This window comes from Lissotriton vulgaris, chromosome 11, assembly GCF_964263255.1.
Source record: "Lissotriton vulgaris chromosome 11, aLisVul1.2, whole genome shotgun sequence".
NCBI classification, from domain to species: domain Eukaryota; kingdom Metazoa; phylum Chordata; class Amphibia; order Caudata; family Salamandridae; genus Lissotriton; species Lissotriton vulgaris.
In genome coordinates this window covers 604,063,137-604,090,257 of record NC_141699.1, presented here as the reverse complement: position 1 = coordinate 604,090,257, position 27,121 = coordinate 604,063,137, and the positions used below count along the sequence as shown (strand labels likewise).

Below are 27,121 nucleotides of genomic sequence, written 5' to 3'. Positions count from 1 at the left end.
ATAAGTATTAAGTAGGTATGTACATATATTTTTCTGGTTGGAAAATGGCATAGTTTAAAGTGTCAATGTACATACACACAGTCTAAATACCAAGCGTGTGTGACGGACAGGTATTCTATTTTTCTTTAATCCCTGCATAGGCCCTAGGAATCAAATATCAGTAAGAAAGTACTGTTTAAAGAAGTTTTCTTTCCATGTGAATGGTATGTGTTGTAAGGTTATTGCCTGGTGTCAACTGCATGTGATTTTTGCACATGTGCATGTTGTTGGTGCATCTGCACTGAGGTAAAGACTACCCAACTCCTCTTTCCAAGAAGACATTTTTCCCCATGTTCATAAAGGTGGCGGGGTTCATTGATTAACTTTTTTAAGCTTGGACTCGTATTTTCAAAAATTCTATGAACAACGCTCTTGTGTGGTGTGGCGTTAGTCAAATAAGACAACTGAACCATTTTTTCTGTAGGAATCTTTAAGTGGGTTGAAAGGCATCTGATTGAACACCTCCAATTGTTTGGAAAGTGGGTATTGATACAAAAACGCTTGCGAGAAGACCACCATATTACAAAGTAGTCTTGCGAGGCCTGCTTTGTTGTGCAAACAATGCCCAAGTAACACTTCCAAGCAAATTTCACAAATACAAAGGGAAATGCAAAACAGCTCCAGAAAGTTTGTTACAACACAATGCGTGGGTCCTGCTTGAAACTGGGCAGCGGGACGGCCCTGCGGTGCACAGGAAGTGAGTGCCCTTTGAGAAAGTAGCAGCTACACTGTACGCTGCACTGTTGTTGGGGCAGCTGTAGAACCGCTTTCCCAGTTTGACAGCCAGCGCCTGTAGGCGAGCGACTTGACAAATGCTTTTCTTTTTCAAATCTCTAAAGAGACGTATGTATCTTGAGACACACAATCCAGACTTTGTGTTCTTTATTCAGATGAACCTGGAAGCTGAAAGGCAACTGCACAGATCACCCCATCGGTGCAGCTGCCAGCAGTCTTTTCAGAATAACACAAGACCCTCTTAGAATGTTGGTGGGGTGCCTCATTGAATAAAGAAAGAACTTTGTTACGAAATTACTCTTTTTTTGCCTTTTAATTCTTAACTTTTTGATTTTCTAAGTTTCCCTTCTATCATTCCCACTCACACCCTTTGCTCTACCAAAAAAGAATGATTTTTTTATCAGGCATTTTGCTTTGTGTGAAATTATGTGGAGACTGATAGCTAAAAGTACTTAGTTCAAACTCTGCTGGAGATCTGTGGTAACGTCACCCAGTTGCAGTTCGGGAAGGGGTACAAAACTGATCTAGTAAAACATATTTTAGACTGGTGTTTGGAGCCAAGTGGTGCTATTGTTATGAAAGCCACATTATATACAGTCTTTTTATGATGGAACAACGTAAGATAGGACTTTCACTTTCACAGTGTTGTGATTCCCCACCCACCCCTTCTTATCGCAACCACCGGCCCCCTCCTTGGTGTCCCATCTCTTAAGTTTTTCTTTGCTACAACTCATATTTCCCTTTAATGTTTAAAGGTAGGTGCCATTAATAGTAATCATTGACAGCATCTGTAGTGTGTGTGTGACAGATTTCAATGTGTCCATGTAAATGAAATGCAGCTCTTTAACTGTTACCTATGTTTTTTGAAACGCAATTGCTTTCTCTGGAGCTTGCCAACTTCTTTTTTTTTTTTTTAAACAAATGTTATTATGTCGGAGGTCATAGACAGTGCAAAGCTCCTTGATCCAGGAAACATCTACTACAGCACATATTGCAAATCATTGTCTTTGACAGTTGATTTTACATTATTTTCGTCGAAATTTGTAATACGACAGAAACACCACAACGCCCTCCCCCCCATTGCACTAACACACAGCTGCGTATCGGCTGTCACCTCATCTCCCATCCCAACAAATCGAGTCCTTTACCACATATCCAGACCCTTATCCTAGGGGCCCACATTTCAAAGTAGATATCAATGTGTCCACTGGGGGCACCGGGTCCAATTCCAAACCTTGATAATCTGTCCACCATTTCCAGATTTTGGGGTGCTTTTGCGGGCTGCCCCTAGCCTTAAATATCGGGACCTCCAAACCCATTCTAAAATCCAACCCATTTTTCCAAGCCGAGAGAGAGGGAGGGGCTGTCGCCTTCCACAGCATTGCTATATCTCTTTTGGCCAATGTCAGCCCCAACAGTAGTAGATGCCTCTTGTACATATTACCTCCTATACCCTCCATAATATGCAGAATTGTCCGTTTCGGTGAGATGGGGAGCTCCCACCCCAACACCTCTGTCATACAAGCCAACACCCCTCTCCAGAATTTTGTGAGTGCTATACAGTGCCAAACAGTATGAATTAGGGACCCCTCCTCTCGCTCACAGCGCAGGCACAGCGGGGAAGCCACCAGGCGCCCTCCACAGCCTGAGCCTAGTGTAAAAAACCTGGTGGAGGTATTTGAATTGAATAAGGCGCAGCCTCATAGATATTGCTGCTCCTCTAGGTGAGTCCAGTGCATCCATCCTGTCATCTCCTTCCTATTGACCCACATCCCCAACCCAAGCATCTCTGAGTGTGTCCAGTGTAGTGGAACTATGGGTCTCCAAAGATTGGGAGATCTGTGATATTCTATGATCTTGTAGATCTCTCATGAAGACCATAGCCTCAATTGGACTGAATTCAGGAAGCGCCTCAATTCCAGAAATATTTTGATAAATGGCATGCCGAAATTGTAGGTATATATAGAACTGAGTTTGTGGCATTTGGTATTCTTGCTGAAGATCTTGAAAGGATTTGAGCACCGAGCCTCGCATTACTGCCCCTAATGTAGAAATCCCTATGTGTTCCCACCCTTGAAATCCAGCTAGTGCCTCCAGCTACGGCAACTGGCCATTGTGCCACAGTGGGGGTCTCTCTAGTTAGCTTGTTCCACCATTCCATCTTACGGAGGGACTGTTTACACACCCAAAACACCTGAGTGGCCGATGGCAAAGACTTACGAAACGGTAAAGAATAGTATGTAGGGTGGACTCCACGGTCACCATACCACCATTCATTGAGCACCAGGAGACGTGAGGCCATGTAGTAAGATTGGATATCTGACGTGGCTAGCCCCCACAATAAGTTGATTGAAAGCAGGTCCACGGCGCCACCCTGGCGGCCCCCCCTGCCCACAGGAAATGTCCCAGCGCAGCATTTACCTGGCAAAACCACAAAGGGGGCACCGGGTATGGATGATTCTGTAGCTGATAAAGCAGGCGCAGCAATTACACCATTTTAAAAATTGCCGCTCTGCCAAACCGAGAGAGGGGAATATATGACCAAGTTTTCATTTCCTCTCTTATTCACGTCCAAATTGGTACTGTATTCCTGTCCCACAATACTCTCGCCAGAGCTGAAAGGAAAACTCCCAGATATTTCACCCCCTCTGACACCGCCCGTACTGCCGTGGCCCTGGACTCCAGCTCTGCGGTCCCCCTCAGCACCCGCAGCGTGAATTTACTCTGATTGATCTATAATCCCGATGATTCACCAAAGATTTGCATGATGGGGAGAAGCCTAGGCCCAGTCCTATTTATGTCATTCAGGGAAAAAAGGACATTGTCTGCATACAGGGCAATGCGGTCTGAGAGCCCATGGTCCCACTCAAATCCAGCCACCTGCGCGTCGAATCTCACCCACGCCGCCAAAGGCTCCATTGCTAGAGCAAAGAGATAGGGCAACAGAGGACACCCCTGACGGGTGCCTCTGCCTATGGAGAATGTGGAGAATATGGATCCCGCCACCCGCACCAACACCGTGAGGTCCTTATATAGCAAGTTAAGGTACGCCAAGAATCGCGGGACTATATTAAGTCGGTCAAGAAGCGCAAATAAGTGTACCCAACTGAGGGAATCAAACGCACTATCCATGTCCGCCAGCAAAAGGTCAGCCGAAACTCCCCTTCCCTGGATGGCAGCTATTGCATTATGCGCCCGCCGTATATTATGGTGCTTGGCCTGCTGAGGCTTAAAGCCTGCCTGGTCCAACTTGCCAACTTATATTGATAATTTTTGTAGTTTTCAGCTGGCCCGTAACACCAGGGAGGCATGAAACGGATGATGAATTCTGCAGTAATTTATGGATCTAGGCTAGTTCAGGGAGGGTTTTTCCACAAGTGCAGTACTTCAGTTGTGAAAAACACACAAAAAGATGAAATTGAATAAAAATAATGATTATTATTAAATAATTAATGATGGGGCCCAAAGCTTTGTTAACAGTCTGCTGGATGTTGTGGCCCTTGAATACCAAAGCTGCCTAGTCCTGATTACACATTCACTCTCTTTCTTCCACCACCCTGCAAATTCTAGACCTTTATCTCGTGCCTGCATATTGTTTTTATGTCTGGCTTGACAGTGCGGCTGTGTGCTGGATGTATTGTTACCAGTTCTTTAATATATTTATAGAGTGGCCTATCTCACCGCCGTCCGCAGACCCTTCCATTGTCTTCTGAGTGATTCTGATTGCAAGGCATGAATCTTGTGATCACCTAACAGACATCGTCATTGACTTCTGTTGATAAAGAATTGATAACAGGGTTCCCTATGTAGGCATGACATTTTAACCTTTCTTTTTACGTAATGTGGTCCATTTGTAGTGTTGAAAACCCCAACAAGAGGATTCCATGGTGTATCATTACAAATTTAAAAAGTTACTGAATTCTTGAAATTCTTTAAATGAGATTTGATATCAGTGAACTGTATTTGACATTATTGACTTAAATCATGTTACGGTTTTATAAAGAAATACAATATTTTTGGTTAAAAAAAATCTCTAATGACAAAAGAAAGTTAGCATACAATTTCTCAAATTGTACAAAGTGTACAACAACTGCCAATACTTACTGAAAACTGATGAACCATCGGGTTTGCTTTCACTCTCTGTTGAGTACGCATTTTAATATTTAAAAAAATGCTATCATTTGAAAGCCTACAAATTACTTACAATTCTTCCCAGGCACATTGCTTGTGTTTGTAGAAGCTCTTCAACTTGCATGAATGCGTAGTTTCAGGCTTAGCTTGTTTATAGCCTGAATGAACCCATTCACGCCTATCTGCCATAACTACTTAGTCATAATCTGGTTTACAGTCAGTAAGAGATACCACTGGTGCGGTTATTGTTTTGAGAACATATGAGCATTTCAATGCCAATTTAGTGATGGGACTGTTTTCAGAAAAGCTGCTACTTCTAGCAGACAATTCTCTACAGCACTGAGATTGCTAAGTACTCAAACATGTTTTGCAATTTCTAGGCATATGGTGTTTGTAACACCCATTCAGCAGCAGTCTACCACAGCTGTAGTAGTAGAGTTTAGAAAAGAGATTGCTAAACATTGGCCACTTTCCCTTTAGTTGTGCATATAGCTGACGATGCAAGTATAAACCGGTGTTTTGAATGTAAAAATGTTAATTTGCCTTTGTAAACATGTTTGTTCACACATATTACACCAGTACTAGCATAATATTACCTATGTATAAAACTACTCAGCATGTTTTCTGTAGGAATTCCATTGCGTGGATAGCTGCCTTAGAATCCCACCAACCTGCAAATTGTGTATATGTAGTAACTACTAATGTTCCCACCATGGATACTGTATGAGGGTCACTAACCAATAAAGGGAGTAAATCCGTATCTGTAGTGGGAATAGGGAACTTTTCCCCATGGGTTTACCAAAACTCTTAAAGGCCTACTTGCTTTAACTGTTTCACACAATATATGTGTGGCCTACTGCCTTTGTCATGAATTGTTATAATAAGCAGAGCAGACCTACAGCTTTTCCCAGTGAACCAATTGGGCCTTTAACCTTATCATTGGCATGTCAGCATAACCAATGCAGGCCTACTTCACTTGAACATAGGATTTCTACATGGCAACACATGCATTCAGTCATAATAACACTTGAAAAACCAATATAGTCCTTCTTATAAGAGGGCTCTTTAAGGTTTATCACAATGACAAAAATCTCCTGGTTTGCCAGAGTCAGTAACCAACACCAATTGCCTTGCCAACCACTGTAATCTTTGGAGTTCAATGTAATAAAATACATCCTCAGGCTAACCACGATGCAATAATAATCCACCCTTAACAACCTCTTGCCACGTGCTTTTCCCAGCAAAAAAGCCAAGCCTATAGCCTTTGTTGTAACATTTCATAATAAACAGATTTGGCATTGGGTCCTTAGGTGGTTTTCCTCCTTTTTGGAAAGCCGCCAGCAAACAGTATGGTGCCCCCCTTTTTCTTCCTCTATCCCCCGATGAGGGTGGGAGTGCCACAGGGCTCTGTTTTGAGCCCAACTCTGTTTAACTTTTATATGGCTCCCCTTGCACTATTGGCAGAGGAATACGGAGCTAAAGTTATATCCTATGCCGATGACACACAGTTGTTTACCTGCGAGAAGGATGATGCTCTGAGTGAAACAAACAATTGTCTGACAAAGGTGTTCGCCTGATTTAGGCAAAAGCAACTGCTATGCAACTGAAAAAAGTGAAATCATTTTCTTCGGCCATAGTCCTGGCGAGGAATGGCCCCAATGGTGGCCACAGGAGATGCCGCCCCCGGCCAGCGCAGTCACCACCGTAAAAAACCTTGGGGTGAAATGGGATGCGGACATGTCCATAAAGTCCCAGGTCCAAGCAGTGGCAGGCATATGTTTTGGGCTACTGAAAACGATGAGGAACTTCCTCCCCCTACTTCCAGTTTCGCATAGGAAAACTATGGTCCAAGCCCTGATAATGTCAAGGTTGGACTACGTTAATGTTCTGTACCTAGGTCTCCCTGATTACCTACGCGGCCGCATGCAGGTGGTACAAAATGCGGCAGCAAGGGCCGTTCTTATAGTTGACCCGAGGACACACATAACGCCTCATTTGATGTTCCTGCACTGGCTCCCGGTGCGAAAGAGGGTTAATTTTAAGGCCCTGGTATTGGCCTTTAAGGCCTTTCACAACATAGGGGCCCCATATATCAGGAACAGAATTCAGCCCTATGCACCATCCAGAACCTTGCGGTCCTCGACTCAGAGGTTGTCGATCGTGCCTCAGTTCGCTCGTGCGCGTATGGGCGGACACTCTTTCCAGGTTGCGGCCTCAAAGCTATGGAATAGCCTGCTGCCCTCCCTGAGACAGGTGCAAGTTCTCCTTCATTTTAGGACAAAAGCTAAAAACTTGGCTTTTTCAACATTAGATGAAGCACCCGCCGATGTGTACACTGTTCTGTCTATGGGGTCAAGTCAGTGCCGGGACACTCTCAGGAGTAGCCGTACGCTTTACAAATACCCTATAACCTAACATATGGCATCTGACTTAATATTTCCAATGACCCCTTCCGGCCTGTAGCCTTTATTATTGTCTTGACTGCCGTAACCAACTCTGGACAACTCTATTGAGCTGAAGTGAAGGCACCCATCAGTCATAAAATGACATATACGGGCAAAATTCAATTTGGGATGCAATATCCAAACCTCTTGAAATAGGTTAACACCAAAGTTTTTGCCTGATAGGGTGATCTGTGAGAGTACATGTAACGAAAATACCCATCTACTCCCTTCAACACCGTTTAATAACAATTCACCCTCCAATACCTACTGGTTTTATCACATTTTTTTTAACAACAAATGATTCAGGCCTATTGACTTTTTAAATAATCCTTCTTAATAAACCGATCAGACCTATTGCGTTTGACATAACCTTTACTAATGAATCATTCAGGCCGAAAGTCTCTGTCATTGGCTTGTCACCAAAACATTTCAGACCTACTGTTTTGACCAAATGGTTTCCCATAGCACAACCTTCGGGAATACAGTCATAAAACTACAAATATGTACAATATTATTGTTGGCAAAACAATATACACATCACACCTAAGATAACAAGGATTCTGACTGTACCAGTCTTCTGCCCCAGTGTTTGCAAGATGTGTAGCCAACACTCAAGCCTTTGCCTCCCTTGATACTCTGTAAACGCCCATGTAACAAAATGTATGTCTTCAAGTTTAAGCACAGTTTAATAGCAATCCACCCATAAAGGTCTCCTGCAATTGAGATATATTTCTCACAAAAAATAAGCTAGACTTACTGCCTTTTATTATAACTTTCCATAATAAACAGACCAGAGGTATTGCATCTGATATAACTTTTCCCAGTGACCCAATTAAGCCTATAGCGTTTTCATTAGGTTTCCACCATAACCTGCTCAGACCTACTGTTTTGATCAAAGGCTTCTCACAGGGCAAAACTTGTAATACAAAACTCTGTTTTCCAGTGGCAGACCACACACCACCTCCTCAATGAGAAGCTTGTTGAGTGGATGATCAGCATGTAGGCAGAACCTAAACCCCTTCTTCAATACTGCTTCTTAAAACGCTTTTCGATCACATATGGTCTGATGGCAGCTTCACCGTCAGCCAGATCTAAAAACATATTTACCAATAAAGCTAAACATCTTTTTCTGAAAAGGTGAACAATAAATTATATATCACAGATCTATCCTTTGGTCTATTCTTAAATAAGTCACCAATAAGCCAATTGTTTTAATGATTAAAAGAACAAGTGTGCTTTGAATGAAGTTCAGTCAATTGACATGACTCTTGAGAGTTTTGAAGTAAAATTAATACTTGTTAACATGTGAGCATTATAGTCCGTATTTTATTTAATTTTGAGTTATATGGATCGGGAAATGATCACACAACATAAATAGAACTTCACAGCACGTGCAGTGGAAATCTCTTAGCAAGCAGACACATGGGGTTCAGCCCAAATGCAGCTTACAAGTTGGGAAGAAAGCCTGCAACTCCGAGACATTTCTGGACACACTGAAAATGAAAACAGTTGCAATACATCTGCATAGCAAAGTGCCCTATATGATTAAAAAACTGCAGAAATAGGTTTGTGAACACCAATTTATTCGGTTATTCCTCATTTCAAGGGTTAAAACAGACAATAGTGCTGTAAACCACAACACTTCTGTACTGTACCCCATTCCCAATTCGGGTAATTCTGGGTGATATAACCTCAAAATTCTTACCATAACAAGGTCTACAGCATGGAAGGCTATATAACCTCATGAAACCGAAATCAAAGTGCCTGAATAATGAACAAGTATTTAATATTTCTGCTGATTACCTTTTTGTCTTATCATTTACAGCAAATAGCTTTTAAAAATCTTGTGCAAAGGAACCAACGAAACGAACAGCAGTCCCAAGGTACACCCGCGTTAAATTCGACAATCCAGCTGCCGTTCATAATAGTGAATACCAGCAAGCGGACTGTGATAGACTGCAGCATCTCCAGTGATAAGTGAGTATGAGGTGCTCAAAATGGCACCCTTAGTCAACGCTTATGAACATATACACTTATAATATTAATGCTGTTTCAAAGAGCACAAGATAGTGGCGGAGGCGTAACGCCTTGAACCTGTCTTACGGCTTTTGGTTTTTAACAGGCTGCTGTTTTTAATCTTTATATAAAATACAATGGGAGTGTGAATTATCACTTTAACCTGTCATAAAGATGGACTTATGTACAATGCCCAGTCTTTGCAAGTGAACGCCTTACATTCACACAATATATAGTGATCCTTTGCAACTAGTCAGAAGCAGTAAGTGGGCATTTAAGCATTGTATATTCATTGAAAATGGGGGTCCTTCGATAAGTGAGATGCTATGCTACATGGTAACCAAGTGTGACAAAGGCTTTTGCAGATTATTTTTGGTAATTTATTGTTCTGAAATTGGGGCCATAAGTCTTTTGCACAACGTTGACTGAAGTAGGAGAAATGGAAAGGCGTGTGTTTTCCCTCTGTCTTTTGCCGTAAATAAGCTAATGATGGCAATGCCTGCCTTCAAAGACTGCTTCCGTGTCTTGGGCTGCGAAACATATGTGATGATCGTTCAACTTCTATTTGCCTTCTTCATCAATCACCATGTGCATAAAAACATTTCAAAGATGAATGACTGCAAAATAATTTTGCCATTTGCGGGCAGAGACTGAAATCTTTCTCGGCACTCATCAGTGGCCGACCTTCCATTCTTCTAGCCAGATTCTCTTGGCTGTGAATTCCATTCAACATTAACTATCTGAAATCGAGATGCATGGTTTGCTGACAAATTTGCCCTTCAAAATACAGAAAAATCCGCTAATTGAAGGGTGAAACAAATGCTTCCTCCTCCGAATTCTCTTGCCTTTTGTACCTTTTCTTTTTAAAGCATCTTTTATTATAATTGTCATTCTATATAGGTTTGACAATGCACATTATGTTTGCCTTGTCAAACCTGCCACCCTCCTTCTCTTAAATTCAAATCTCTTTACAGAAACCACAAAGGTCTTGATGACAACAACCTTTCCCATCTCTGTAATGCGATCACCAAGTACAGGCCTCCAGAGCCTTGCAGTTCCTCAGGCAATGACGAGACATTTCTGGCAAATAGTGGGCAGTCAAAGCTTCTCTCTTCTAGCCCCAATCCTCTGGCGCACTCCTCCTGCCAGTCTGCGAAATTCACACGACCTCATCCACTTCTGAAAAAATGGAACACCTACTTGTTATACTACTACTCTCTCTGCCTGTTTCCCTCCCTTCCCTATCCAATTGGTTATTCAAAGCACTTTTTAGGAATCCGTATACCATATTCCATTATCTGAATTATGAAGGCCCATAAGTATATCACTAAATTATTCTGATAATTTAGATATAAATATGAAAGTAACAGTGTACCTAATTGTAGAGTACTTTGTGGCAGATCAGTTGATCTGACGGCTGACACCAACACTGCAGTATTAGATGTACAGAAGGACTCTGCTTGTTATGGGAGCACGGGCTTTTCAAAGAAAGCATCTTGTAGTTTGAGATCTGCCTGAAGAAACAGATTCATTCAAAACGAAACCCTAAACATGAAAATCTAATTCGAAGCAGTGATTGGTGGATTAGGAATTTGTTAAAAACACATTTTTGTGATGTAAAATTATCTTATAAAGTGCAGTTTCATCGACTACACTATAACAGAGAGTAGCAAATGGGTCAGCACCTATCCAACATACACTAGTGTATATTGTTTATCAGATGATGTATCACAACTTAGTGGTGTGATATATAATATTAAAACGAAATGTAACAAACTGTGAAATTTTGATAAGATTATCTATAAGACATTTAAAAAAATATTTGCATCACAAAGTACTTTTGAACCTTCAACGTAATTATTTATGGGTTATTGTGTTTTTGGTTTGTTGGTGGAACATATCCAAACCAATTACTTAGGTGACAGCCAGCTTCTAATGGCATTTTACTAGTCAAAAAGGTCTTTATTTCGATATATATCATAAAAGACAATATACAACAAGCATAAAATACATTTCATAAAAAGGTTAAGACAATAAATACAATACACGTTAAAACTTGGGTAAAACAGCATTAAATTGGACAGAAAAAGACCATGACTACGACATACGACAATACACAATTACTAAACAGATGACGTAAAAGCTATGACTCAGTGACTAAGGTTACGGGAACGTATAGACCAGGCCCAGCTAATGAGCTTTGCCACACCGATGACAATAAAGGCAGTAGTGTCCGTTTTCAAAATCCTACTGGCAGCAATAGCAGATCTAGTGCCCAACGAACAACATACTGGTCTTAACCAGACTCTTCTGGGTAGTGAATACTTTGGACAGCAGAATAGTAGATGTTCAATATTTTCTACTTCTGTTACACAAAAAGGACATTTGTCACTACTTTCTGGGTTCCAAGAGTGTGTTAGCCCACGCACAGGTAGCGAGCCCACTCTCAGTTGATGATACAGTTTCCGGTTGTTTGACTTGGTTATTATGTCCCAGTAATCCTCATATCTCGGGACATCCTTAATAACTAGAAAAACCGAAGTCATTGTATAACCCTCCACTAAAGATGGTCTCTTCTCCATGACCCTGAGGTCTCTTCTCCATGATCCTGGCATTTTAAGGAAAAGGTGAATTGATGTCCTCCTCAAGATCGCATGGCGCGAATTCCTCAAAGTAGCTATCTGAATTGAAAATGCACAGGCCCACTGTTGGCTATTCAAGCAAATTGTTTTTCAGTATTCAGTAATCTAGGCCCTGATTTCAAGTGGGCTGGTAAATTTCAAATCATGCTCAGACTTCTGTTTGACCAGTGATCGGCATTCAGAGCACTGCTGTAATTGCAGCACCCCTGAAGTTTTCTGTTGGTGAATTTCATCCGAATAAACCTTCCATAATTTACCAAGTCAAAAACATGCAGTATATTTCAAAGCATTTACTGCAGAGAGCACCAAATTCCACAATTAATTCGTAATTTTCAACAGGAACTCCCAACCCCGCCATGAACAGTTTTCTCATGAATAATGTTATTGCAAATGTTTGAGTGATATTCTTAATGTCATACAACATGTCCTTACTGAGGTAATATGTGGTCTCAAACCCAGCCCTCCAGTGCTGCGGCATCTCTCTCTCCTGCTTTTGCATCGTTTTACTGCTTTCTCTTTCCTTTACCACGTTTTTCGTTTGTTCACTGCTTTTTCCTTTTTTTTGTAAGTGCTTCCTCCTGCTTTCTGCCTTGTTAGGTCTCGCACCTAGCGTTTCTCTGCAGCGCAAGACATTTAGTAGGTGAAAAACGGAGTTTGAGAGACTGACTTAGGAATCCTTCCTTTTGTGGCCTGCTATTGGCGTTTGCATGCCTCTTGTAATCAAAGTCATCATGCAATAGGCCAAAGGCGGGCGCATTGCTCCACACACGGCCTATTGGTGTCTGTTACGAGCACCGGCCATCATGTGGTTTCAATTATCGCGCCCAGACACAGGCACGATAATTGAAACCACATGGCTCGCAGTGGCGCGCGCGCGCAATACTCGCAGGTTTCTTTTTTTGGGGATCCATTTTACAGGGAAGCATGGTAAGTAGCGTGAGCCATATTAAAAGACTGCAAAGCTCTGTACAAGTTTGAAGGTAGTGACAGTAAATGTAAGTGGGGTGACTTCTGAGAGGGAGTGTGGGCTATTTAGTATGTCATACATAACTCGACGCCTCACCACGGGTAGTAAGTGCTATGTAAATGCAATTAAAACTGTGAGTGCAGCTGGAAGTGTGCAGGCAAAAGTTCCTATTGATCGATCTTTTTGGAGATGCGTTGCCTTCTGTGTTTCTTTGCCTCCTATTCCATTGGTCTCGGTCACTTAATTAGCCCGAATGTGCTTCGTCTGCTTTCTTGCTCGTGCGCTGTCTGTTCTCTGATTCTTAACACCTCATCCTCTGTCCTCACAGAGAGGCGCTGTGCTACAGGCAGGGTGGACCGGAGCAGGAGCTTTTTTACCAATGTAAATAAGTGACCATCAGATATGCAGCTGGCCATGGACCTTATACTCGGGTGACTGTTACAGGGACCAGTGCTCCTGACAAAAATGAGAATAGCACTGATGATAACAATGGGACTAGTGCCAATGCCAACAATGAGAATAGCACTGATGAGACCAATGGGACTAGTGCCGATGCCAACAATGAGAATACCGCTGATGATACCAATGGGACTAGTGCCCATGACAACAATGAGAATAACGCTGATGATACCAATGGGACTTGTGCAGATGTCAACAATGAGAATAGTACTGATGATACCAATGGGACTAGTGCTGATGCCAACAATGAGAATAGCACTGATGATAACAATGGGACTAGTGCCCATGCCAACAATGAGAATAGCACTGATAATCATGAGGCTAGTGCCCATGCCAACAATGAGAATAGTGCTGATGATACCAATGGGACTAGTGCCCATGGCAACAATGAGAATAGCGCTGGTGATACCAATGGGACTTGTGCAGATGTCAACAATGAGAATAGTACTGATGATACCAATGGGACTAGTGCTGATGCCAACAATGAGAATAGCACTGATGATAACAATGGGACTAGTGCCCATGCCAACAATGAGAATAGCACTGATAATCATGAGGCTAGTGCCCATGCCAACAATGAGAATAGTGCTGATGATACCAATGGGACTAGTGCCCATGGCAACAATGAGAATAGCGCTGGTGATACCAATGAGACTAGTGCCCATGACAACAATGAGAATAGTGCTGATGATACCAATGGGACAAGTGCTGATGCCAACAATGAGAATAGCACTGAAGATAACAATGGGACAAGTGCTGGTGCCAACAATGAGAATAGCGCTAATGATACCAACGGGACTAGTGCCCATGACAACAATGAGAATAGCGCTGATGATATCAATGGGACTAGTGCCGATGCCAACAATGAGAATAGCGCTGATGATACCAATGGCACTTGTGCAGATGCCAACAATGAGAATAGCGCAGATGATACCAATGGGACTTGTGCCGATGCCAACTATGAGAATAGCACGGTGATACCAATGAGACTAGTGCAGATGCCAACAATGAGAATAGCACTGATAATCATGGGGCTAGTGCCCATGACAACAATGAGAATAGCGCTGATGATACCAATGGGACTAGTGCCCATTCCAACAATGAGAATAGCGCTGATACCAATGGGACTAATGCCCATGCCAACAATGAGAATAGCGCTGATGATAACAATGGGACTAGTTCCCATGACAACAATGAGAATAGCACTGATGATAACAATGTGACTAGTGCCCATGACAACAATGAGAATAGCATTGATGATACCAATGGGACTAGTGCCAATGCCAACAATGAGAATAGCACTGATGATAATAATGGGACAAGTGCCGATGCCAACAATGAGAATAGCACTGATGATGACAATGGGACTATTGTCCATGCCAACAATGAGAATAGCACTGATGATACCAATTGGACTAGTGCCGATGCCAACAATGAGAATAGCACTGATAACAATGGGACTAGTGCCGATGCCAACAATGAGAATAGCACTGATGATACCAATGCGACTAGTGCCAATGCCAACAATGAGAATAGCACTGATAACCATGGGAATAGTGCCCATGACAACAATGAGAATAGCGCAGATGATACCAATGGGACTAGTGCAGATGATAACAATGAAAATAGCTCTAATGATAACCATGGGACTAGTGCTCATGACAACAATGAGAGTAGCACTGATGATAACAATGACTATAGCTCTGATGATAACAGTGGGACTAGTGCTAATGGGAACAGTGAGAATAGCACTGAAGACAACAATGAAAATAACACTGATGATAACAATGAGACTAGTGCCAATGACAATGAGACTAGTGCCGATGACAACAAGACTAGTGCCGATGGCAACAATAAAGAATAGCGCTGATGATAACAGGACTAGTGCAGATGGCAAAACTGCATGATTAAGAGACTATTACTCCGGGTCTGCACTTCTCATTCATAGGAGACACTGTTCTGGACTCACATGCCTCTCATCAGTGTGCACACTGGTCTTTAACCATATTCCTCTAATAGATTCTAGCACATTATTACAGGTTAATATGTTCCTTGTGAGGCCTCCTGACTCCTGCCATATGGGGTTTTAGTTCTGCCATTATGTTGATTATAATTCCAGTGCTGGAGTATTGTGCTTTTGGTAACACAAAGCCATCTCATGCTTTACCTATACTTGTTTGTTTTTGTGAGTAACGTCAAAAGAGCCAGTATGTGCAGGGGAAAGGACTTTTCGGTAACAACAAGCATTTCCAATGCAATTGGTCTTGCATTTACGCGAGTTTGCCCTATTGACATTGTAAGTGACAATGACTTTTATTTATGTTGCAAAAACCGAAACACAAATAAAAGGCAATGCCATTTACAATAAAAATGGCTCAAACTCTCGCAAATGCGAGACCTATTGCATTGCAAATGCTTGTTTTTTTATTGCTTCTACCTTGTTTTTTCATTTGCTGTTCCTGCCTGCTGCCCATTTTCCTGCCTCCCACCTAGCTCCTCCCACTGCCCCTCCCTCTTCTCAGGACCTACTTAAACAATGCTGCAGCGTGACCCCATTGAGCAGGTCCCAGGTCCAGTTCTCATGTGCTGCTTCATCGCTCTCTCCTGCATTTGCCTCGTTTTATTGCTTTCTCCTTCCTTCACTCTCCCCGTTTTTCTAAGTGCTTCCTCTTGCTTTTTGCCTCATTTTCACTGCTTTCTCCTTCCTTTTCTCCCATTTTTCCAAGTCCTTCCTCCTTTTTTTCTGGCTCATGTTTACTGTTTCTCCCTCCTTTTCCCCTGTTTTTGCAAGTGCTTCCTCCTGCCTCGTTTTTTTACTACTTTCCTTGTTTTTTTAAGTGCTTCCGACTGCTTTCTGTCCCGTTTTCTCACTGGTTTTTCCAATTTGCTACTTCAACCTGCTGCCCGTTTTCCCGCCTCCCGCTTAGGCCCATCCACCGACTCCCAGCTCCCCTCCCTCCTCACAGGACCTACATAATGGAGGCCGCATCTGCGCCCTTCCACGCCCAGCGCCAGAACCCCTGGCCCTTCCACCAGACAACAGTACGCCAAGCTGACCTCCTGGACCCAGGATGCACCAACAACCACTTCTGTCGCACATCCTGTGCACCACCAGAGGATCACTCTTCTGCCAAGACTGCCGCCTCACCTTCAGCACCAAAGCAGTCAGCGACACCGCAACAACAGCCGCACCTGCGATATCAACCGAGACCACCACGTCACAACTCAAGTGTATTCTCCTGGGAAACTGCGTTTACAACGCTGTCTCCACAACGCAGTACCATTACAACGCGATTGTTACAACGTCTGCGTTGTTACCACGCGTACCAGTACTTCGCAAGTCATTAAAACGACTTGCTGTAGGGGGCGCGCTGGTTTTGGACTTACAATACAACACCTTCCCTGCTGATGCACAAACTAGAGTACGAATAGTAAATAATACTATTCCTAAATCCACTCTGCCCCCTACAGCAAGTCGTTGTAATAATTTGCGATGTACTGGTTCGCGTGGTAACAACGCAGTCGTTGTAACAGCCGCGTTGTAATGGCATGCAATGTTTTCCCATCCGTAGTAAAGAGTCATACTCATCCTCCTCAACTTACGTTCACTCGGAAAACACGCCACAGAGGTCTGGGACATGATCTCCTGCCTCACCCCAGAAGAGACACCATCTTCCTCACACAAACCTGACTAAACCCTGCCTCCCCCCAGACACCGCAGCCACCATCCCCAAAGGTTACAAGAAAACACATTGGGACAGAACCAACATACACGACGGAGGAATAGTCATCAGTTACAGGGACACCATCCGATGACATCCCCTAACTACCCGACACAAGTAATTGAACATTTCAACTTCCAACTCCACACAGATGGAAAAAGAGCCATCAGAGGTACTCTTGTCCTCAGACCACCAGGACCATGCCCCAGATTCTGCCATGCCATCCCAAAACCCATTGCCTTGCTTGCAATCAACTCATAGCACTACATCTTCCTAGGGGACTTCAGTTTCCACTGCGATGAGCCCAGCAATGCCAACTCCACCAACCTACTGGGAAGCATGAGCAACATCTGCTTCATGCAGCTCATCATGGCTCCCTACCCACATCGCAGGACATATGCTCAACCCCATCTTCACCTCCACCGACAGTCAGGTACATCCACACAACACCACTCACCTGGTCCAACCACCACAGCGTACACTTCAGACCATCTCAGGACAAACCCACCCCAGCACCATACCCCTCAGATCTACACGAAGAGATGGGAAACAAACAAGTGGAACAACACTCTCCGTTAACCAACTCCAAGACTCTACACACAACCCTGAACAAGCAGCCAAGATCACAGTGGGTCACAGACTATGCCAAAGCCATCGCCCCTGCCAAACAGCCAGGACCAAAGAACAAAGCAAAAGAGCAAGCTGGTTCACCAAGGAACTGCACTCCACGAAATGCAACTACTGACAACTTGAAAGGAAGTGGTGTATCAGCAAAAGACAGAAAACCATACAGCCTTCAGGTTCACTCTGAATCAATACTACCACCTCCTGAAGAAACCAAGAAGAACACCCTAGTCGACAGCAGCAAAGCCAGTGCAAACCACAGCAAAGAACTCTTCGTCATTGTGAAGGAGTAAACCATTCCCGCAGCCACCAAGAATTACACCACTCCCTCCCAGGAACTGTGCAACAACCTCACAGACTTCTTCCACAACAAGATCTCAGCCATCTATGAAAACTGAGGACAAAAAACACCCTGAAGTGAGGCCCCTCCTGAAAAATACATCTACCGACCCAGCCGAAATGAAGATCTACCGGCCCAGCTTTCTGCTCCCCTATCCAGAAGAAGTCCTTGAGAAAGTGATCTACCAGCAACTCAAACACCTAGAAGACCACAACCTCCTGGACCCCACCCAGTCTGGATTTCAAGCTAACCACAGCACTGAGACAGCCATGATCGCAGACACAGATTACTTCAGAGCCCTTCTGGACAGTGGAGAAACAGCAGCTCCTCTTGGGCTTATCCACCATGTTTGACACCATCTCCCACCACATCCTGATCAACAGACTCAATCACATTGGGATTTAAGGAAAAGCCCTCAAATGGATTGGCTCTTACCTCACCAGCAGAACCCATGGGATCCGCCTCCCACTGTTCACTTCAGAGCCCAAGAAGATCATCTGCAGAGTCCCCAAGGATCGTCCCGTAGCTTGACCCTCTTCAACACCTACATGATCCCCCTGGTCACCACCGTCAGAACACACAGACTCAACATCATCTCCTAGACCAACAACGCACTGCTCATCCTCTTACTGTCCAAAGATCCCTCCACCACTAAAGCTAACTTTCACAGATGCATGATGAATATCACTGACAGGATGAAGGACAATTGGCTCCAACTCAGCACCGAAAAAACGGAAGTCATAATTTTTGGAAACAACACTTTGCCATGGACCAATGCATGATAACATACAGAGCTCTTCATATCCCCCCGCCGCAACAGACCACGCCCACAACTTCAGCATCATCCTGGATAGAAAACTATCCATGGAGAGGCAAGCCAACGCAGTCTCATCCGCCTGCTTCCACACCCTTCGGATGCTCTGCAAGATCTTCAGGTGGTTCCCAGCAGACACCAGAAGGAGGTCTCATCACCAGCAGACGGGACTACGTAGGAATCTCATACCTCCTGAAGAGACTCCAGACAATACAGAACTCTGCAGCAAGACTCATACTCGCCTTCCCCAGAAGGACCCACATCACACCACATCTTAAAAAACTACTCTGGCTCCCGATTCAGAAGAGATGCCAGTTCAAGATAACAACCTATGCCTACAAGGCCCTGACCACCAACCGACCAGAAACCTTCGATTAGTTTCCCTCTCCCTCGCAGATTGTTCACAGATCCGTTGAGTCCGCAGCGGAGGACGCATGTTCTCATACCTGGCAGCCAAGGCTTGGAGCAACCTCCCTTTTACCTCAGGACCGCACCGTCACTCCAGCAATTCAAAAGAGAACTAAAGTCCTGATGGTTTGAATGATCAAACCTCCACGCAGCAGCAACCTGCTCCAGATCCCTGGGACCCTCATGGGTGATTTGCATTACTCTATAAATGTTTAATTGAATGATGTGTGGATAATTAGCAATACATGGAGAGGATGCGAGTTTTAGTTACCTTAGGGCACAAGTTCTAATTTCTTAAGATAACTAGAACTGCGGAATTTCTATGGTTTTATACGTGTAAAATCTCAGCCTAACTATAACATCCCTGTAACCTTTGGTTAGAGAATTTCAATTTTTTTTTCAAAATTCTATTGTCATAACTATAACATCCATGTAATTTTAGTTTTTTCATCAAATTTCTACGGTTTTATAATGCCATTTCCTAACTATAATGTTTCTGTAACAGTTGTTTTTTCCAGTGAATTTCTAGGAGTTTTTTAACGTAAAGTAATATTTGATTACTATATGCTAATCCAACCACTCGTGCCCTCGGTCTAGGGCCGTGCACAGCTGTGGGTTAGCCACAGGGCCTGCAGCCAGCCCCCCGCTGTGCATGGCCTCTGACCGGGCACAGTGCGTGCTCGGCCACATGGCCAGACCCTATGGCCAACCCCCGACTGCAACCAAGCCCATACTGCGCATGGCCTTTGGCTGCAAAAAGGGGAAGGGGGCACGTACCACCCCCTCCCCAGGACGATTTTGGCCCTGGGGACCCCATCCCCTGGGCACGGCCCACCCATGGCGCCCACCACACTATGTTCTGGGCCATTTGTGGAGCCCCAATGCCCTGGTAACTACAGCCACCTCCCTGCCTCCAGCGGGGAGCCGGCCTTGCTCTCGCCTGCAAGGAACAGCTAATAATGCTGCTCCCTCTGGGCAGGAGCAATCTTTTATCTTTTTCCCTGCCCACTTGGGATTGGGTTGGGGCTGCGTTTCCCCCCTCTCCCTTTTTCTCAAACTCAGCTGGGCTCTGGTGGATAGGGTTCTCAGGGTCAAAATGACATGGGGTGGGCGACATGCTCTCTTCTCCCCCCAAATATATATATGTATTGTTTAACCCCAGCCCCCCCACCGGTAACTGGCCCACCCGGGGGACGTACAAAAACCAAGCGCAGGAGAATGTAATTGTTCTTTTTTTCCTCCACAAGTCTTCTGCGAATTTGCAAGAAAAAAAAATGTTTTGGGACCCAGGTGGGGTTCACTGTAGGACCCCACCCCCAGGCCTAGGTGGTCAGGGTATTCCTACCCTGCCCAGTTTGTGTGTTTGTTTTTGCCTTTTTTCTTGGGACTTGCTGAGACCAGGTCCCAAGATGGCCGCCACCACTTCCTGGGTGAAGTGGTGCAGCCAATCATGCATAGCATTGCTGTTGCCATGTGGTTATATTGCGGTAGATCCGCGTCTCTAGTTATACATAAATCTTTTTTTCTTTAATACCTCCAAAACTACTGAACAGTTTTAATCCAAATTACAACAGCACGGTTTCTGGACCAAGATCTAGGGGGTCATTAGGATGTAGGACGAATTCCCACGGCACTCATGGCTGTGGCGATCGCCCCTACATCCTTCCCCGCCCGCCACCCATTTACCCCCGCCATATTAGTATGGCGGGGGATACCGCGGCGGATGGGAAGGCCGTCTGCCGCTTTTCCGCCCGGTCGACAAGTAAACCAGGCGGAAAAGGGTTTAATATGGTGGCGATGTCTGCTAGACACCGCCATCCATATTAGTTTGGGGGTGGAAACATGCCTTTCGGATAGGCATGCAGACTTTGCTTTCGGGCCCCGTTGCTGGCCTCCAGGGTATTGGGGGTGCACATGACATGTGCATTGTCATGGACATGGTGGCAGGCACCTCGTGGTGCCTGTCACCTTGTGCATGACAAAGCACACAGTGCATTCCCAGTATTGTGGCAGGCACGGCCCGCCACAATGCTGGGAATGGAGGATGCCACCTCCATGGTGGCGGTGGCCGCCGCACCACTGGTGGCCGGTCCCAGCACCGCTAGTTCCGCCATCCTAATTGACCCCCTAGTTTTCTGCCAGATATGGTGTAAATCCGTTCAGAAGTGCGAACTGTAGGCGTGTCTAAAATCCCTATGAGAAATTGCATGGGCTAAACACGTTTTGGGACTGACCCTTTTCTTCGCCCAGCTTGAAATAATTACCCTGAAACTTTCAAGACAGCAGCTGAAGTGAGTGGCAAACTATTTTTGAAAATTTTGTGAAGATTCGTCAAGCTGCGCCAAAGTTATTAGCAAAACAAAAAACACTTTCCTGTGGAAACTAGGTCCCAACAATAACTCTCTACTAGCAACTGCCAGTAGGTAATATTTATGTGTGGGTGTGTGCTTTTTATTATGAATTATTTGGAACGAACGTGACTAGCAGACTGTAGGCCAGATATAAAAAATGTAAGGCATGCAAGAAACTATAAATAACCCACCCTTCCTTGATTATACAAAATGTTAATGACCAAATAATTAAAAAACAAATAGGATAACAAATAGGTAATATTGTTTTTGGGAAAACTTCAGCTCGCTACGCATCATTTTGGTAATTTCGAGAAAGGATTTCCGTATATATATTCGACATCCACTAGGCTAAGTGCCACAGGCAGTCTGCATGAGCAAGTTTGGCTTAGCAAGTTTGGCTGATTCCGTCATTTGAACCACAAACTTTATTTTTCCCTAGGAAGAAACCTTTTCCTTTATCCCACTGAACTATGAGTGTTTTGTTTTCCACCTTAACTAACACTGCTTTACCTGCATTTCTTGGATGCCAAGCAGAAATGTTTAATACTTACACGATTTCAAGTTTGTGGTTGAGCATGCATTTTGTGGGTCGACCTTCCTCTCCACATCCTCCTTGCTGCGCTGAAACCTAGAATTGCGAAAATTATGCCATAAGACTGAATTTTTTCAGTTCTAAATTTCCCACGCGGGCACAAATGCTGGCAGATCCTGGTTCTAGGAGTCGGGATGAAGGCATGGGACGTTTACGTGCACCTAATCTCAATTTAGGTGAGCCAAAAACTTGGTGATTAAGTCTCTCTTTTGACAGGAGGAACATTTCCCATTGTTTCTGTGGGCCTAGACCCGGCGAACCGCGGAACCACAAAATATATCTATAAATGCAGTTTATTTTTTATTTGTCTTGACTGTGCTTTTTGGAAATCTGCTAGGATCCTCATGAAAACGTATCTACAAGTAGCAGCGATGGCGTGTGCCTGCTGAACTTAAGTATCCACTTGTAGTGTTGACAAGTGTGATGAGTGAACAAACGGGTAAATGGCAAGCAAGATAGCAGCCGAAATGCAATTTCTGAAAGCCCTATTGCAAGGCTTGGATGATATCTGTAAGTGGCTTTCATGGCTGTCAGCGGTAAGTCGGGCTGTCTGCTACTGACCCAGATCTCGCTAGTACAGAGAAAGGTGAACCAAGGTGGTTCTTAGATATGGCTGCGCAGCTGTCGAAAACCTGTTACCAATTCTTTAATATAGAAATAGAGTACGCTTTGACTCCTCACCTCATTCTATTGGCAGTTTGTTGTAGATCTCGCCTTCATTTTTGCTTGCATTTCTTTGCATGAGGGACTATTTTCTACGTCACAAGTACACCGAATTATGATGACACATCAAGCAGTTTAGTGCATCACCCACCTTCTACGGAGTGCTTGCATTTCAGTGCATGAGGGATTATTTTACAGCTGAAAAGTCCACTGAAGGGTGACACCTCAGATCCTTTACCTTATGTATGCATTGTATATAGATAGCCTTAATTTTCTACTCTGCAGAAGCTTTTTTTTAAATATATATTTTATTATATATTTTAGTCAGGACTCCAAAGGCTAGCCTGACCTAATGGCTTTTCAAATACATTTTAAAACAGTAATGCAGACTATCTGGGACACAGTTGTTGGCGCTTGTAGGTGTAAAGGGACTCCGTCTGATGAACTGAAACAAGGAGAACCTCAAAGATGTACCCACAGAGTATACAAGGAGGGAAGCTTGAGCAAGTGAGTGCGGCGAAGGCCTGGAGACTGATGCTGCAGTGGTTAAGTAAACATAGGTGCTGCACATCCAGTAAAGATTTGTTTATGTGACTGACGTCTGTGGCTGTATGGCGAGCTAACTTTTAGTGCCTAGTCATGTAGGATCAGTTGGAAGCTAAATGTGTTTGTATTTGAATATCACAGCAACTGCGAGCTTCCTATGTTTTAAATGTGTGGTTATTGGACGAAGGTTTGTAGAAGAATGTCCTGCCCTTGAAACATTTTGTGAAAAAAGTCAGTCAGTGAGGCTACTGCATTTAACCGTTTTGTTGCACATGGCAGCTTTTTTAAGCTTCAGTGCAGAATGGTATAACCTGAAAAAGTAGGGTGAGGTGAGTGTTATGGGGGCTCGCTTCATATTCCTTGCACTGTGTGAATGGGTGATGTCCCCACTACAACACCTTTATCGCTATACCATTACCTCACAGTAGTGCCATGAAAGCCGAACTAGCAGTACAAGCCAGAACAATGTGTGTGTCCCCTAGTGGCATGCACCGCCTAGGTCTCCCACATAACGTAGCTGAAAAACTGCGTAAAAAGAGAGTAAATAATGTCCTGAAAATGGAAGTAGTATTGAGGTATCCACATCATATGGCCTGACGCCTATCATATTCTATAGTGTTTCCAGTATTAAGTATGCAACACCATAATATCCCGTCGTTTAACCAATATACTACAAAAGTAGGATTCTATGGGAGTAAGTTCACCAAACATTTGAATCAAAAGCTTTGTAAAAAGAAGTCGGTCTGGCGGTGTTACCGCCTAATGTCTGTAAGATTTAGCACAGGCTGCTGTGCCGTTCCAGAGTATAACACCATCTAATGCTTGTGCGGCAGTATATCAACGGAAAGCGATAGCAACCGCTCATATTAATGTAACAGACAATATTTTCACGGCAGTGTTGTTTTTTTCCCTATGATTGTAGACTATGAAGGAAAAAAAAGTTATTTTATTTGTAATTTTGTCTGTTCTGTTAAAATTCCTAAAAAAAATCACTTGAAAAAATGCATTGCGACAGGTGACATAACAGATCAGGGAACAAGTTAAAACCTCCGTTAATACAATCTGACAAGTTAAGTAGGCCATATCACAGCAGGAGTATCGCAGATTAGTCCAACAACTGGAAGGAAAGGCATTGCCAAAGCAAACTGCTTTTGGTATTTGTAAAGGCAGTAGCTGTTTGGATTGATAATCAAGGACTTTCTTAAGCAAATGCCCTTCTTTGCCTGCACATCTGTTTAATCAAATCTGCTTCTTAATAGTTACCACAGGCATGCATTGCCGGGGTGCCATGTGCCCATTTCAAGCAAGGACGGTGCTATGCCTACTCCACAGTTGGGTGGCAAAAGACATGCGTATCTAGAGAGCAGCGATCGCCTGACAGCCCCAGGGCTGGAACAAAAGCACTTGTTGCATTGATGACAGTTGTGCTGCTGTGCCACAGAAATATCTTGCAGGGCTGCACATGCCATGAATGTAAAGCATTGTGCCCTGTATACATCACTTAACTCAGACTTGCCTGTAAATGTCAGGATTCTAATATTGAAGGCTCCCAAACGGCTATGTATTTTCCTTTAATACAGACCTAAAGAATTTAAAAACAATACCTGCCAGAAAAGAGATTAACAAAGAACTTATATCCACCTCCCACCATTCCAACAATGTATATAACCCATATGATTGAATTTGCTACTGCTCTTTGCGGTGAGACAAAGCCACATGTACATTTGTCAATTTACGCTCGCCCAGCCCTATGATCTTCTTTTGTGTGCATCACATTTAAGTTCCATTCTCCACTGATTCATGCTGCTTGGAATGTTTTTTAGTTATGTGTTTCTACCTCTACACAAACCTCCCTCCTGCTGTCATGCATCTCACTCTCAATGTATTTACCTCTGAAAACCTCTGCAGAGGCTAGGCTTCAAAGACAGTCAAGTGCTTGGTTTTGATCGCTGGTTCATGCGTAAGTTATTTTGGTTGTTTCAACTGTCTGTCTACATGCTTGTTTTGTTTTCAAAGGGATGAACTCAACTGGATGATCCCAGGCTTAGACTATTTAAAAACATTCTAGTTGTTCTAGCACAGTGTGCCTCAGGCCTCCGGCACCAGAATGTAATTCAGATGTGATTTAGGCCCTGCTACCAGTCCCTCGTAACGCTACAGTGCAATACCAATGCTCCATGAGCAGCGTTGCCGAATTGCTCCACCAGCATCGTTGATCGATTCTTTTCATCCAGACAGGAATCAATGTCAGAGGTCCACTCCTTTATTGGAACACAATTGTATTGCTTGCTCAAAGTATGTTTGCAGATCTTAGGGCTTGTGAAGGTCCTCCAAGCATGGCCCAAGGTTTCCCTGGAGCCTCAACAAGCTAATGGATGGAACCTCCTACTTTCGGTACTTTTGATTGATCAGTTTAATAGAAGTTGCACACAAGCAAATGGCAGTTTGATCTTGCATTACGTTTGGAAGAAGAGCATATACGCTTATGAGCAAAGCCGTGCCTCTCAGCTGTCTTGTAAAATAGAAGAAATTATAAAGGCATCCATGACTTCTCTGCGTCTTATTGAGGATAGGGCCTCTTCTCTTTAAAGAACAGTACATTACGACACCGTCAAAGTCCACTGCTGCAGGCAGAATCAATCATCCCCTCCAGTGACTTTTGGCTGTATCTTTGCCTAAGGCCATGTACAGTCTTCAGCGGGAAAAGAGTTAGTATCCCGATCTCGACCCTCTGCATAGATGAGGCTTTCAAGGCACTTCACCCTGGAAGGGTTTGACACATTAAAACGAACATCGCATCAGTTTGGTCTCCTTTGATTAAAAAAAAAGTGATCCAAGGCCTCTCTAGAACTGAAATGCATTTATGTTCATCAAAAGTAGGAAGACTCAGGAACTGACATCAATGCTAAGATCAGCGCTCCTTCTGTGAAGAATTAATGTCTAAATGACTTCAAAACCCACGTGTGTACTTCTTGTAGTCGCCAAAGGGATTGTTTGATCTTTGAATACCGAGCCATAACCTCGACCTCCAATAAATAATGTAGCCATCATTGAGTTCCAGAACAAATCTTAATAAACTCTTCAGAAATAGTAAATACAAATATGCATACATTTGTATAAGCACCACCATTCAAGCACCCAATAAACAGTTAATGTAGGTTTAATAATCACATGCTGTAGGTCAGACAAAATTGTTTACATTATCCAATGAAAGAAATCTGACAAGAAAAATATTCAGTCAGTCTTTTCAAACCAGGGTGAAATCTGGCAGATTAACTTGTTTAGGACATTGATATGCAAATCAGTAGGACAGCTTTTCTCACAAAAGGGACTTTTTTTAATTTACACTAAGAACAGCAACATTTCTTCTGCAGTGGTTTATTACTGATTTTGGGAAGCAATTGCAGCTCATCTCCCCAGGAAACATTAGTGCTTACTTTTTGATTGTTGTTTTGCTTTTCGAACTCCCCCCTCCCCCTTATCCACTGATACCAAAACTAGTCTTCGGACTAAGGGCCACATGTACAATAGTTAGGAATTGTGATTCCCTAATTGTGATTCTTACAGAATCACAATTAGCAAATTGCAATTCATAATGTAAGAATACTTAAAAGATTTTAATAATGAT

At 43.5% G+C, this 27,121-nt stretch overlaps 1 protein-coding gene across 6 annotated transcripts in view; it reads left to right on the top strand.

Moving 5' to 3' along the window:
* Window positions 1-27,121, top strand: part of TFDP2 (transcription factor Dp-2) — a 631,051-nt gene that overhangs the window by 499,673 nt on the left and 104,257 nt on the right. For all 6 annotated transcript variants that reach the window (XM_086943706.1, XM_086943705.1, XM_086943703.1 and 3 more), the window contains one exon: window positions 9,175-9,326. In XM_086943706.1, coding sequence (XP_086799832.1) covers window positions 9,175-9,326 — 152 coding nt within the window. The remainder of the gene's footprint in view (window positions 1-9,174; window positions 9,327-27,121) is intronic.